General features: G+C 39.8%; 1 protein-coding gene across 5 annotated transcripts in view; it reads left to right on the plus strand.

Annotated features, from left to right (window-relative positions):
* CSMD3 (CUB and Sushi multiple domains 3) overlaps positions 1-13,948 on the plus strand; it is a 584,176-nt gene that overhangs the window by 257,569 nt on the left and 312,659 nt on the right. For 3 of the 5 annotated variants that reach the window (XR_014170321.1, XM_081918582.1, XM_081918583.1), the window contains exon 7: positions 1,645-1,962. The exons of the other annotated variants lie outside the window; for them this stretch is intronic. Coding sequence is in view for 2 of the 3 variants with exons in the window: in XM_081918582.1 (XP_081774708.1) it covers positions 1,645-1,962 (318 nt within the window). In the remaining variant the exon portion in view is untranslated. The remainder of the gene's footprint in view (positions 1-1,644; positions 1,963-13,948) is intronic. 5 annotated transcript variants of the gene reach the window in all.

The raw sequence follows: 13,948 nt of genomic DNA on the forward strand, positions 1-13,948 counted from the left end.
AGACAAGACATTTTAGTGGGAGATGGGGAAATATCTGACATTATGAGTTGGCATCAAGTCCACAGAAATTATGCCTTCCTTGGCACAGGATTCACATCTGGATATTTAAAAGGTATGGGATAGACTCAAATGGGAGAACATAGATTTGCAGAGTACTGTATTTCCACATCTCACATTTCTTCCCTATACTTGGCTCACTCAGCAATTTTTGGAACTCCTGTTTGTTGTGACTGGTGGTGGCAATACAGCCAACAGAGGCAAAATGTGACAGACTGCAGTCTCTGCGGAACATCTAATTTTGTTTTAAACACATACGGAATATCATGTTCTCCAAAAGGTTTCTAGAGCTAATTTTCTAAACATTCAATTGTTGAACCAAATGTTGCTTTCCATTCAAGCTTTTTGGTGATTTCTTTATTATTATTTTTTTACAAATGCATACAATGAATGACTCTTAAGAATCCAATTCAGCAAAATCAACACCTTGAACTGCAAAAGTAGAATAGAGCACTGATGTGACAGATTCCTCCAAACTGACCCCAGTAAGGAGGAAAAGCTCCAGCATGCTACACTAGCTCAATGCCTCCTCAAACGTTTGCTTCCCCTCCAAAAAAATAAGTTATTACATGCTCTGAAAAATAATTTGAGGGTGAGGTGAAGATTATGTATCACATGCAGACTATACACTTTGTATACCGGATCTACTTACATAAGAGGACTCTTTTGTCTTTAGACTACAGATCAGTCCTCATTTCTATTTTCTGCTGAGCAGCTTAAAGAGTTTTGTCAGAAGATGGGGATGCATGGTGCATAATCCTCATGAAGTGACTCCTGTAGCATTTCCAGAGCTGTTTACCCCTCGGTCATAGCATGGCTGCAAGCTCTTGACATTGCCGGCTTGCTTTAGTCCAGCCCTCTCATTTGCCCCACTGCCCTTAGGCACTCCCTAGGCAAGCACCCTTTGTATATATGCTGAGAAGAGTGGAAGGAATTAATATGAGTTGGTTGAGCCCTATGTGGATCCTTTCATGCCTTGGCTCACAGCAAAGGATTATACCCATAGTTTTATATGCATCGTTTTAAGTACAAAAAAGCTTTAGGTATGCAATTCTAAAAGGGGGACAGATAAGTTTACATTCAATTAATTATTTTTAAAGTAGCAGATACCAGTTCAGTTAAAATATGAGTACTGTTGTTCATTATTTTTTAGACCCCACTGGCTTTTATGTGTTATGTTGGTTTATCCATGTGTACTTAAATATATATATATGTATAATACTGTTTTCAGATGAATTTGACAGTGAGTGATAAAAGGCCAACCTGTTGCCGACCTACTGGTACCACTAATAAATGCTGCATTGTGTTCTTTTCTGGTCACCTTTTCCATTAAACTGTGCTTTGTGAGTGCTATGGTTGTAGGTACACACTGCTTACCGATGTGCAAATATGTTCTCTTGAGTACAGCAGATTTTATTTTAAATAAACAGCAATTGAGTTGCCTCTTGCCAGTGTCTTTAATGTGGCAAACAGAGGGACGTTTTATCTGATTAAACTGAGCAAAAAAAAAAAAAAAAGAAAGAAAAGAAAAGAATACACAATTCCAAAGAAAAAAGTTAGCATCCAGTGCTACTGTGTGTCCCACAGGTTCTTCTTCTTCCACTTTGACCCAAACTGCCTGCACTGGTGAGTTAGAGGAGGATATTGCGGCAACTGCTGGTGATATTACGGTTGCTAGCACATCTGATGATGTTACTGTATCCAGTGTTACTACTGTCACCAGCCCTAGAGTTTCCGAAGAGCAGCGAGTCCAAGCTGTGAATCTCAGAAAATCAGATCTGGAACTCACCACTTCCAAGGAGTCGCTCTCCCTTCAACCAGCAATTACCCAAAGTACAAGAAGACGACCAAGAAATGCTGAGCAGATAGAAAGACCTAAAGAGCTTGCAGTTGTTACGCATAGAGGTATTGGATGTTATTTTTCTTGTGCCCATTTAGTCTACAGCCATAGATGTGTTGCCTACACTAATTCTCCCCCACTCCTGTCCCCCGATTCCCTAAATGAAAGGGTAGGAAAGGGTAGGTTGTGAAAGAAAAATTGGAAGTGATGAGATCAGCATTCGGGGTCTAGGAAGTAGAGTACTAAATGCTACTGGGACTCTGGATCGGTGTCTAGAAATCCAGGTGTCCTTCTAAAAAGTAGGAGAGATGCTCATATTGGAGGAAGACAGCTTCCACATCAAGGCCACAGAAAATTAGCTTATTGTACAGATAAGCCACTGCCACGAAGTGGATGCCATATGACAGCCATGTTGGGGGAACTGACTCTGTTCAAGCAAATAGGGTCGATTTCAAATTATATAACGCTTTTGTAAATTTGGCAGAGTAAGAGAGATACTGAAATATAAATGGCAATAACATAGTGCTGTTCAGTTTGTCAGTTTTAACTTGCCCCGTTATGCTCCTTAATGAAGGAAGCAAAGAACAGACCATTAATTAATACAGCCTCAGAACTGAACATCTTCAGAAAATGCTTCCTTATTCTTAAGATTATTTCAAGAATCACAATATTAAAAATACTATGGAAGTGCAGCGCCATTTAAGTTAAATATGCATTACTTAATATGTAAAATAACAAAGGTAAAATATTTAATTTTTAACTAAAGGAAATGGTACAGCCTGATTTAAAAATAGGTTTTATGGGAATGGTCCCATAAATTGAAATCTTTTGTACGTATTTTTACCTTGTTTTTCAAAATAAATTGTTAGGGCAGCCTATAAAAGAAAGTAAAAATGCAACAACTGAGGAACATTCTAAAAGAATAGTTTACAAGCAGCATGAAGTCATTAGCAGAGATATAAACAGGTCAAATTAAAAGTCCTGAGAAATTTAAAACAAAAACCATTTGGCAGGCGCTGAAATTGAACCCAACACGCTTTCCTGGGAAATGCATACCATAGTCATGGCACTACTACTGAGAAGTCCCTTTCCCCAGTAGAATAATGCATATTTGAATGGGTTGGATCCAAAGTTAAACATGGGTAATGGAGCTGATGGAAGTTGATTCTGCCACTCTTTTTTCCCTACAACAGTCCCTCCTAGCCAACCAAAAATGCTCACTGGGTTCAGGGCACCCTGCTGGATGGGGTGCACTGTGGACTAGAGGGCATATAGGGAAAGGGGATGGCCCCAAATCATGCAGAGGCAATTTCCACTAGTAGAATTCCAACTTGTAGAAGTTGCCTTTGCCTGATTCTTGGGGGAACTAAATTCTTCCAGTTGCACAAACCACAAATGGGCCCCAGCCCTCCTGAAGAACAGTTTGGAGTCTGGAGGTCTGCCATGGGATTTAGTAGCAGGCAAATCAGCTTCCTTCAACCCCATTACTCATGCTTAACTCTGGATCCAACTCTATCAAAGTGGGATGGGTATGTATGTATATATGTAATAATCCCAAATATGGTAAATAGTGTACTATTCAAGGAGCAGATAGAGAACAGTTCTAGAGGATAGAGTTCTTCAATAGCAAATCATACCAAGGAAAAATGCTTGTGCAATGTGCCTTTTTTCTGACCATTAACTACTGCCATTTCTGTGCCTTTAATTTTAAGAAGTTTATGGCTTCCTGTCACCTCTGTCTAGACATTTGGCTTTGGTGATACCATATATTTGCAACTTTTCCTTTATCTTCTGTGGAATCTCTACATTCTTGCTCTCTTTTCTTTTCAAGATTCTTGTTTTAGCTGCTGCATCTTATGTGCTGATCTTACTGATTTAAAGTATTTAGCATTGTGTTGTTTTATAAAAGAAAAGTATGCAGATTTATAATATGAAAATGTTAGCATACATGTATTTAGAGACCTGGCTGCTGGACTTTGAGTGGGAGACATTGATTGTGTCATGCCCACAACTCTATGTTCATTCTTTTATAGTACAATATGCAGACACATCTTTGCGTCTGGTTTTTTTTTTTGGCTGCTGAGTTAATAATTCTGTTACACTGGTTCTGCTAAATTCCACTTTTAATGTTCTATTTCCCCCCCTCTCCCTTAACTTCTCTGTTAGCTTAATTCCTTAACAGATTTTTGCCACAGGGGTTTCCATCCCAGTGGATGCATGTCAATGATAGCTGGAACGTTCTCTCTGTGTAAGCATATGGTGGGTCCTGACTGTTGATCCCCGCACAGAGGACTTTCACAGTTGTCTTTCCTGGCAATGTAGGCACCTTCCAAACAATATCAAAGATTTTGTTTCATTATACCACATTCAAGTTTAAATGTAACACGCACACACATTTTCCAGTCCAATGTTGGGTGCCATTTGAAAAAATAATAATACATGCAGCCAAATGAAAAACAGAACAAAACACTCAATGACAATTCACAAACTTCTGAAGGGCTATTTTGTATCATTAGTATTATTTATTCAATTTATACACTGCCCTTTACAAAGCTATTTTTCTAGAAAAGGAGGTGCCGGAACTCGCCATGAATGCCTCCCTTGTTCTCTTATAATGGGCAGTGGCGTACCGTGGGGGGTGCAGGGGGGGCTGGCCGCACCGGGCGCAACATCTGGGGCTTAGGGTTAGGGGGCGCAAATCCACGGGTTAGGGGGCGCAAATTACTTGCCTTGCCCTGGGTGCTGACAACCCATGCTATGCCACTGATAATGGGTAACGGTGAGTTCTGGCTGGGTGGGGGGGAAAGCCCTGGTCCTTTATCAAAATATCCCAGGGCAGTGTACAACGTTAATATAGCTCTGCAGGATTGTATTTTCCCCATTCTCTTCAGTATTGGGAAGTATTTTTGAGGTGCCCTCCAAATGTTGTTGGACTCTGTCTCGCATCAGCCTCAGCCAGCATTTTCAATGGTCAGGAATGATGGGAGTTATAATCCAATGACATCCGAAGGACACCAAATTGGCTCTCCCTGCTCTGGGCCATAATCTGTGGACTTACAAATGCAGCATAGTTGGACCCTGAAGAAAGTAGGGAAATTATTTATATGATTATTAAGATGCTAAAGATGGGGAGGAGATGAAGGGTGAGTCCTGCTGTGCAAGACAACCATTCTGCTTACGCATGGACACCCCTGGGTACAACCCAAATTATTTATTTAATGTTTTTTATCATATAAAATTATAATGTAGCCTCAGAACACATTTGTGTTGTATGTTGGTTGTGCTGATACAGGCTGTGAGGCAAACTCACATACAAATACTGTGGGCATTTAGATCAGATTGTTTCGTTTGCATCCTTTCCATTCTGAAAAATGGCATAGATTGAAATTATTCCATTTTTAGCCTCACACCAATCCTGTGAAGCAGGTTAGCTTGCGGGAGAGTGATTGGCAAAACAGAGATTCAAGCTTGAGTTTCCTTGGTCCATCACTTTATCATATTGGCACCTGGTGCATAAACAAGCGATCAGAAACTAGTGACTGTTGGTTAGAATTACATAGAGCATTGCCACAGCATTTTACACACGTGTCATTAAGAAGTAAAGGATTTTCTAGGGATAACATGCATGTGTTAAGCAGTGATGGAGCGTTCCCTGCTAGTGCTTGGGTGGCTGGATGCAGCGCACTGTCGGAATGACCCCCAGGCACTGGAGCAATTTGGGGTCACACTCCACCAACTGGCCAACCGTGCAGTGGGGACCACAGTCAGCTGACTGCTTTGAGGGGCACACTATTGAAGTTTCGCAACTATAACCTGTTGCAGGATCTTAGCCAAACCCAGTTGAATATAGTAGAGCATACGCAGACTTCCAGAATCAATCAGTTGCAGACAGGAAGGATGAAATAGGAACAAGACGCTGCCACCAGTAACTTGGTTACTTATAGGTGTTTATTATTTACAGAAGTCTCTACAAGTTACTCTATACAGGATACAGACACGGATCTTAACTCTCTCACTGAACAAACGACTCTCAGAACATCACACTGACCAACCAATTATCCAGCAAAGAAGGTCATGAGTCGTCATGCCTAAGTGAGGACCTCGACCAATAGCAGAGTTGTATCCAAGGCTCCATATCTCTAGGCAGAATAACTCCCTCTGCTCAGTCTTCTTGGCGTTCGGCCAACTTCTTAATTGTTTTGTGGGAAGGTGCATCAAATAGCATGTAGTCAGAAATCCCAGCACACACTCACAGCACCCTGTGAGCCTAGCATCACTTTGTGAGACTTTTTATTTTTATTTTTATTTATGCGAGTTGTTGCATCCGTTTTACGGTGCCTTCCAGCTGGAGGGTGGTGTGAGAAGGACACAACAGGGCAGGGCTCAAAGCAGTGCTGGGCTTGCTGGGTGCCGAGATCTGGTGTGTCCTCCAGCTACAGAGCACCATGAGAAGGATGCAATAGCTCACAGGGCAGGGTGTTGTGAGGGATGTGTACCCTCCCCCCCAAAAAAACTGTGCCCAGGGCGATGGTCTCCCTACTCTGGTATGCCGCGTGGAGGACCTTAAGGTCCACAAATGACAACATTTTGGAGGTCCCAGGTCGCAAGGTGGTTAGTCGCAAGGTGGTTTTCAGTACTGGCTCCAACTTGGTGGAACGCTCTGTCACAAGAGACTAGGGCCTTGCGGGATTTGACATCTTTCCGGAGGGCCTGCAAGATGGAGCTGTTCTGCCTGGCCTTTGGTTTGGACTCAGTCTGACCCTTATGTTTCCCTCCCCTTATGGTTTTGATCTATGGGCTACTTTTAAAATGAGGCTGCATTTTAAATTTTAAATTGCATATTATTATTATTATTATTATTATTATTATTATTATTATTATTATTATTATTAATTTATTTATACCCCACCCATCTGGCTGGGCCTCCCCAGCCACTCTGGGCGGCTTCCAAAAAATATTAAAATACTGTAACACATCAAACATTAAAAGCTTCCCTTTTAACCTGTATTTTATTTTATTTTTTAATGTTTTTACTGTAATTTTAATGGTGTTAGCAGCCCTGAGCCAGGCTCTGGCCAGAGAGGGTGGGGTATAAATAAAATTTATTATTATTATTATTTATTTTTATTATTCCCCCCGCCCACTATGCCTCTGGTCTTTTGTAAGTCTTAAATATGAAACTGCAGCTGTATTCAACTGTAGTTCTTTTTCTCTCCCTCTAGAAATAGATAAAATTATAGAAACAAACACAGAGAAAACATTCATGCTCTGAGCAAGAAATCAACCACACGCTGATAGGATTAGGAAGAGAATTCTTGTGTGCAGAATTCTTGATAATTACATGTGTATAACCTTGCGTGGAGACAAAATAGGATTAAATGGACTGCTGAACTGGTGCGGCGTGACAAATGTGATGCCCTTCCATTTCTTTAAGAAAGATGACAAGCTAAGCAAGAGTTCTCTTTCTTCCCTCTTTTTGGTCTGTTTTATTGCTAGTCATTGATCAATTTCTTTCTGTATGGAATCAAGAAAGGAATGAGTGCTACTTACTGTACAAGGCAGTACAGTATAGTACTCTACTTACTGAAATATGTAACTGGTTGTTCATTTTTGGTGCCTTTTATTTCCTTGGCTGCTACTGTTCTTGAACCATTTTGCTTCTTCTCAGTCCTAACTTTCCTTAGCCTCATTTGCCCACACAACTATTTTGACATTCAGATTTCTACAAAAGTAATTACGTGGGGGGGGGGGCATGGAGACCATCATGTTTTCTCCATCTGTTTACTGTGTGTTTTTGTTGTTGTTGTTTTACTTATAGACTGCCCTTCACCACTTGGTCCTGGTGGAGGGAAGGTCTACAATCCAAAAAGACCTCAAAAATAGCAATCTTAATTTGAATTTAAAGCAAATATCCTGAGTAAAGAGGTGCATTTTTAATCACCAGTTTTTATCGAACATTTTCTGCATAAGATTCAATAAAAATTACACTAATCTAAAAGATAATAAGAAAATATAAGGAAAGGAAGGGAATAAAGAAGAAAAGAAAGAGGAAACGTATATTACAAAGTTCTATATCAATTTTAAATATGCTTGATTCATAAGAAGAGCTGAGTATTAGCCAAATCAGTATAGGGAGAAAAATAATAAATTTGTAGCATGATTCCAGCTGTATTAAACAGATTTGGATTAGTTTTCATCTGAGCCATGTTACTGAATATTTTGTGCATTATATTTAGAATGTTTATTTATTTATTTGCTATTTTTTTTTAAAAAAAAGTAATGGTAGAGATATAATTGGATCAATACATGGTCAAGCATTGTAATAGACTGCCCCGCAAAAATAAATTACGGATTGTAACAATATGATAATTTCAGGGATGTTATCATGTGGGGTACATGGCTTAATATTTTGTGATACTTACTTACTTACTTACTTACATACACACACACACACACACATACAAACACGGGGGGGGGGGGTGAGATCTATTTTAATAAGTTTTGCATATGGATTTTTCTGGCTCTGACCTAATCCAGCTTTGCCTGTCTCAAAATGCCTCTTGCATCAAGTGGCCACTTACATTCATGCCATTGTTGGGGTGTTTTCGTTTTTTTGGGGGGGGGGGGGGAAAGCCTAACTGTAGGCAAAATTAAACACTAAAATACATATATTATACGTATAATACACATTAGATTCAAGCCTCAGCAGGTGCTATATATCTGCAGTATTAACAGATAACTATTTTTAAACAGTTGTTCTATGTATATCATTATGTGCTAGTTACTTTACATATCCTGTATATTTGCATAATTTTATGCATATAGTAATGTGTATAATAATGGATAAAATATGTGAGAATTGTCCATCATTTTAGTGGAACTGGTATAAATCCTAGTTTTCTTGTTTATATAATAATTTATAACCATTTTTATACATCTTAAGTGCAAATAAAATCTCTATGAAATCTAAAAAATAAAGAAGTTAAATTAACCAAAATTAAAATAAGTCAAATGCAAGTATTGTTGATACCAAGGAGAGAGATGGGAATTAGGAAAAAAAAATCTGTTCAGCTAAACTTGACATGGAGATTTCAGAAAATCCATTCTCTCATTATTTTAAGTCTGCCTTGGATATTTTTAAAAAATCAGCACAAAATCCTGCATTTAGAAATCTATTTAAATGAATATTTTAAACATTTCCCCCCTCAAAACGTAAAGTATAAATATTTTAAAACAAAATAAATGAATAACCCAGTATGAAGCTTATTGTAATATTTACAGATGGAACTGGCAACAGAGGTTCAATGGGCTATTTGCATATGAGAAAGGGGTTGCTTCAAGGTAGATACAAAGGCGTTTGCTCATTTCTTTGATGTGCATCTCTGCTTTGGCCAAACTATTTATTTGCCAAACAAGAGCAATCAGTTATTGGAGTGTTGCTTCCAGAGTGATATTCAAGGATACCTTGTTGTTGTTAATGAAAATGTTATAATCATTTTCCAAGCATGTTATAATCATCTTTTTTACAAGCATCAGAGATAAGATCCAGTACTTCCCCACACAATGATGGCAGTTCAGGACCTTAGTAAAATAGAAGAAGAAAACAATCTAATATCCAAGGAATAAGGTGCTTCCTAGGAGTTCCATCCCTCCAAAGCAGATTTTGGTACAATATGGGGAGCTGGTTGGGGGGGGGGGAGAGAAGGTGGAATTCCATTGCACAAGAACAAGTCTGCTTGTGCAACATTGGATATGATCCTTGATATTAGAATTGTAGAATCACATTTTGGAAGGGACCCAACGGTCATCTAGTCCAACCCCCTGCAATGCAGGAATCTCAGCTAAAGCATCCATGACAGATGGCCACCCAACCTCTACTTAAAAACCTCCAATGAAGGAGAGTCCACAACCTTGTTAAACTTTTGGTATAACAGACCATGCACAGGGGGGAAACAGTATTGTCTTAAAGATCCAGCTTTGTATTGTCTAAGTAAGCATAGCTCTACTTAAATTATCCGTTCCTATAGTCGGACATACTTTCAGTTTCCTTTGTTGTTGTTGCTTTAAAAATCCATTTCAGTTTTTGTTTCTTTGAGTATGGGGGTTACATTTGGTGGGGTGGAAAGGAATCAGGTTAGTAATGATATACAGTGGTACTTTGGGTTACATACACTTCAGGTTAAATACACTTCAGGTTACAGACTCCGCTAACCCAGAAATATTACCTCAGGTTAAGAACTTTGCTTCAGGATGAGAACAGAAATCGTGCTCCGGCGGCGCGGCAGCAGCAGGAGGCCCTGTTAGCTAAAGTGGCGCTTCAGGTTAAGAACAGTTTCAGGTTAAGAACAGACCACCAGAAGAAATTAAGTACTTAACCCAAGGTAGCACTGCAATATTGTTAGATTTCTTGTTTGTTATTTTTAAAAAAGATTAATAAACTATTAAAGAACATGAGCAAATATTTTTTTCATAGTGCAGCAGAACATGATCAGGGCAAAAATAAGCTTGCAGCCGAATTCTGTAGTTTTCATTTCCATCCCTCTGTACCTCTTGCACTATATTTTCTGAAGTAGCTTTATGTGTTTCTGTTTGTGTTATATATGCTTTCATAGAATCATAGACTCATAGAACTGTAGAGTTGGAAGGGAACCTGCCACATAAGGAATCTTGCCCACAGCCATTTCTGCGTGGACAACCTTCTGGTTTACAGCCAGACACACTGACCCATTGTGTCACAGTGCATGCTTGGCCACAAATAAAATCCCATTGATTTCAGTGGTGGAGTTAAAACCTGCCTAAATCAATAAGTTCTTTATTGCAGTCCAAAGACTCACAAGACAAAATTCAGTGCATGTGAAATCCATTAAAAGCTCACAGACTGCTAGGACATATCATAAGACTATGTTTGTTTCTGACTTGTATCTAATACAGATTTATCTCTTATCCTGACCAGCTCAGACAAACTTGGCAACTCGCAGTCACACAGGGAATCTTATCATCTAGTAGGAGCTTGGCATAGAATTGGGCAGATTTGCCTGGAAGATTTGTCAATAGTGAATTATTCAAATGTTGTCGGCCCTGCTTATATAGTCTACAGGACAGGAGAATGTGCTTTGTGCATTATACTTCCTGGTTAGTACAAGGACATAATCTTGTGAAATAAAGGACCCCAGCAAATCTACCTTGGAGCATTTCAGAGGGAAACACATTATGTCTAGCCTTAGTAAAAAGTCTACAATAATTGGCAACTACCAAATTGCTTAAATATTCAGCTGTGTAAAATAACCTGATATACTCTATACTCATGGCACTTGGTGAACAGGTATAAGCAGGCCTGCAGATCGCAGAAGGCAATATCCCACAGTCTTTGTTTTACTGATTTAAGAGCAGGTCATAACCCATATGTGGGAGAAGGGCTCAGGAAAAACCAATTGAAGCAGCTTTGGGGGCATTAAGCTTGGACAGCAGCTGAAGTACTCATCCTGAGATGAGTGTAGGCGTAATCCTGTGCTCAGTTTAAAAAACACTGACCTTAAGTCCTTGTCAGTAGAGGGCATTTCCCAGTTTCTAACAGTATGACTGAATGTGGAACATCTGGGGATTTGGAGAAAGGCCCTGAAAAATTTAGCCTAGCTCAGATGTTGGTCCTCCACTCCAGATAGCGGAGGCATACAGGAATTGGGCAACTGTCTTGGCATTAAATACTTTAATGGCAGGTGGAACGCACTGCCCCCCTTTGGTGAAGATGTAACACAGAATGGCAGACAAACTGACTTGTGCTACCTGAAAGGCAGCAGATCTATGAGTGGTCCATGACATTGTACAATAGAATGTCAGCCCTAGGTGTTTTGAAAAATACTAATCTGTTCTAGAACATGACCATCTAGTGTCCATTTACATTGGGAGATAGATCATATCGTGTGCACATTGTAAGCCAGACCGAAAATATATTTATTCAAGCAGCCAATAGAGCTCAAGCAAAAAGTTATGTTAAACATATTGCCATGTAATGAAGCAATTTTGGTTGGAAAAAGTGCAGAACATATACTGTATGATGCGCAGCAAATCATATCTTCTTTTCCCTCTTATATTGCACACACATACAGTGGTACCTTGGTTCTCAAACGCCTTGGCACTCAAACAACTTGGAACCCAAACACTGCAAACCCAGAAGTAAGTGTTCCAGTTTGCAAAAAATAAAATAAAAATGGAAGCTGAATGTGCTCCATTTTGAGTGTTTCGCTTCCGATTTGAGTGCCACACTTCCATTTTGAGTGTCACACTGAGGTCTGCCTGTTTTTGCTATTTATTTTGCGTTTTTGCGGCTCTTTATTTGTGACTGTGTGGAACCCAGTTCAGCTACTGATTGAATGATTGTGTGACTGCAATACATTGTTTGTTGCTTTCATTTTATGGATCAATGGTCTCATTAGATAGTAAAATTCATGTTAAATTGCTGCTTTAGGGGTTGTTTTTAAAAGTCTGGAATGGATTAATCCATTTTGTGTGACTTTCTATGGGAAAGAGACCTTGGTTTTGGAATGCTTTGGTTTTGGAATGGACTTCTGGAATGGATTAAGTTTGAGAACCAAGGTTCCACAGTACTAGTGGGATTGATTCCAGTACTGTCTGTGGTAGAGCACATGCTTAGCATACCAATGTCCCCAGTTTCAATCCCAGGCATCTCCAGTTAGGCCTGGAAATGAGCTACTGTCTGAAACCCTTGAAGAGCAGCTGCCAGTCATTGTGGATTCTATGGGGTTAGATAAGCTAATGGTTTGAGACAGTGTAGCACAGCTTCCTTTGTAATTTAGTCTACATAAAATGTGTGTGTGTGTGTGTGTGTGTGTGTGGTGGATTGGCTGGACACAGAGGAATGGTGGAAGGAACAAGCTGGAGAACTCAGAGCCTGGGGATTTGTGGTGGAATGACAATCAGAGGCAGAAGAGGGAGAAGCCTGGGGGGAGCGTCAGAGGCTGAATAAGTAACAGGGCCTAGTGAGCAGGGAGAGTCTGTGGCAGAGCAGAATCCAAAATCAGCAGCAGCAGTGGAAGCAGGAGATGAGGGAGTCCAAGAAGCAGAAAGGAGTAAGGCTGGTGAAGAAGCCAGGTAGTCTCCCACTCCTGCCGTGACAAGTTCCCCAGAACCAGAAGAGGTATGAAGAGAGAGCAGCAAAGACAGGCAAATTAGATTGCTTAGGGAAGACCTGGGGGGAGGTGGAGACAGGCAGCTGTGGGAAGGCAGACCTTCAGACTCCACAACTTCCTCACAGGGGCAAGATCTCCTGGGTAAAGTTGCTGTGCTCATTAGACCTGGAACTTCTGAGTGGACTTTGTTTCATCTAATAAAGAGTTAACATCACTTACTCTGTGTGATTTATTGCTGACCCGCTCCAAACACCTGCTCCTGTCAGTGTGTGTGTGTGTGCGCGCGCACGTGTTAAATCCAGCAAACCCCAAGCCTTTTTTTTTTATGGACTACTGTACAAAACCATTAATGTCACTTAATATTTTCAATCAAAGCCTTCATCCACTTCCATACTTCCTTATTCTGCCCATGCTATCTCTACATAAAGCCACATGATTATCATCATTATACTCTGGAATTGCAGGGTGGGGGGTGAAATTTTATTATTTGGCTTTCTTTTATAACAGTTATGAACTGTCCATTTTCATAGGGCAGGGAGCTTTTGAAGTGTTTTGCCTTTGAAAACTAATTAACATGATCACCTTAAACTGTGAAATTACTCAAATGGTTCTGTTTCTTAAAATGTGAGGTCTTTCTTCAATTAGTTATTATTATATATTAAACACAACTGAAACATAGAAAAAGGTTTCCCCCCCTCCTACCTCATGAGACTTGAAAAATAATACTCATTGAACTATGCTTGGGGTTTTATGCATTCTCTGGGCTTCCTGCCACAATCTATTCTTTTTCTTTCTCCCATTTACTTCAAAACCAAACCTTACTCTACTATTTTAATCATACAGTGGTTTCATACAGCTATGTTCAATATGTAATTCTCTTTTTGTTTGCATTGTTGAATTCCAA

Source organism: Podarcis melisellensis (assembly GCF_964234715.1).
Source record: "Podarcis melisellensis genome assembly, chromosome: 7".
Lineage (NCBI taxonomy): Eukaryota > Metazoa > Chordata > Lepidosauria > Squamata > Lacertidae > Podarcis > Podarcis melisellensis.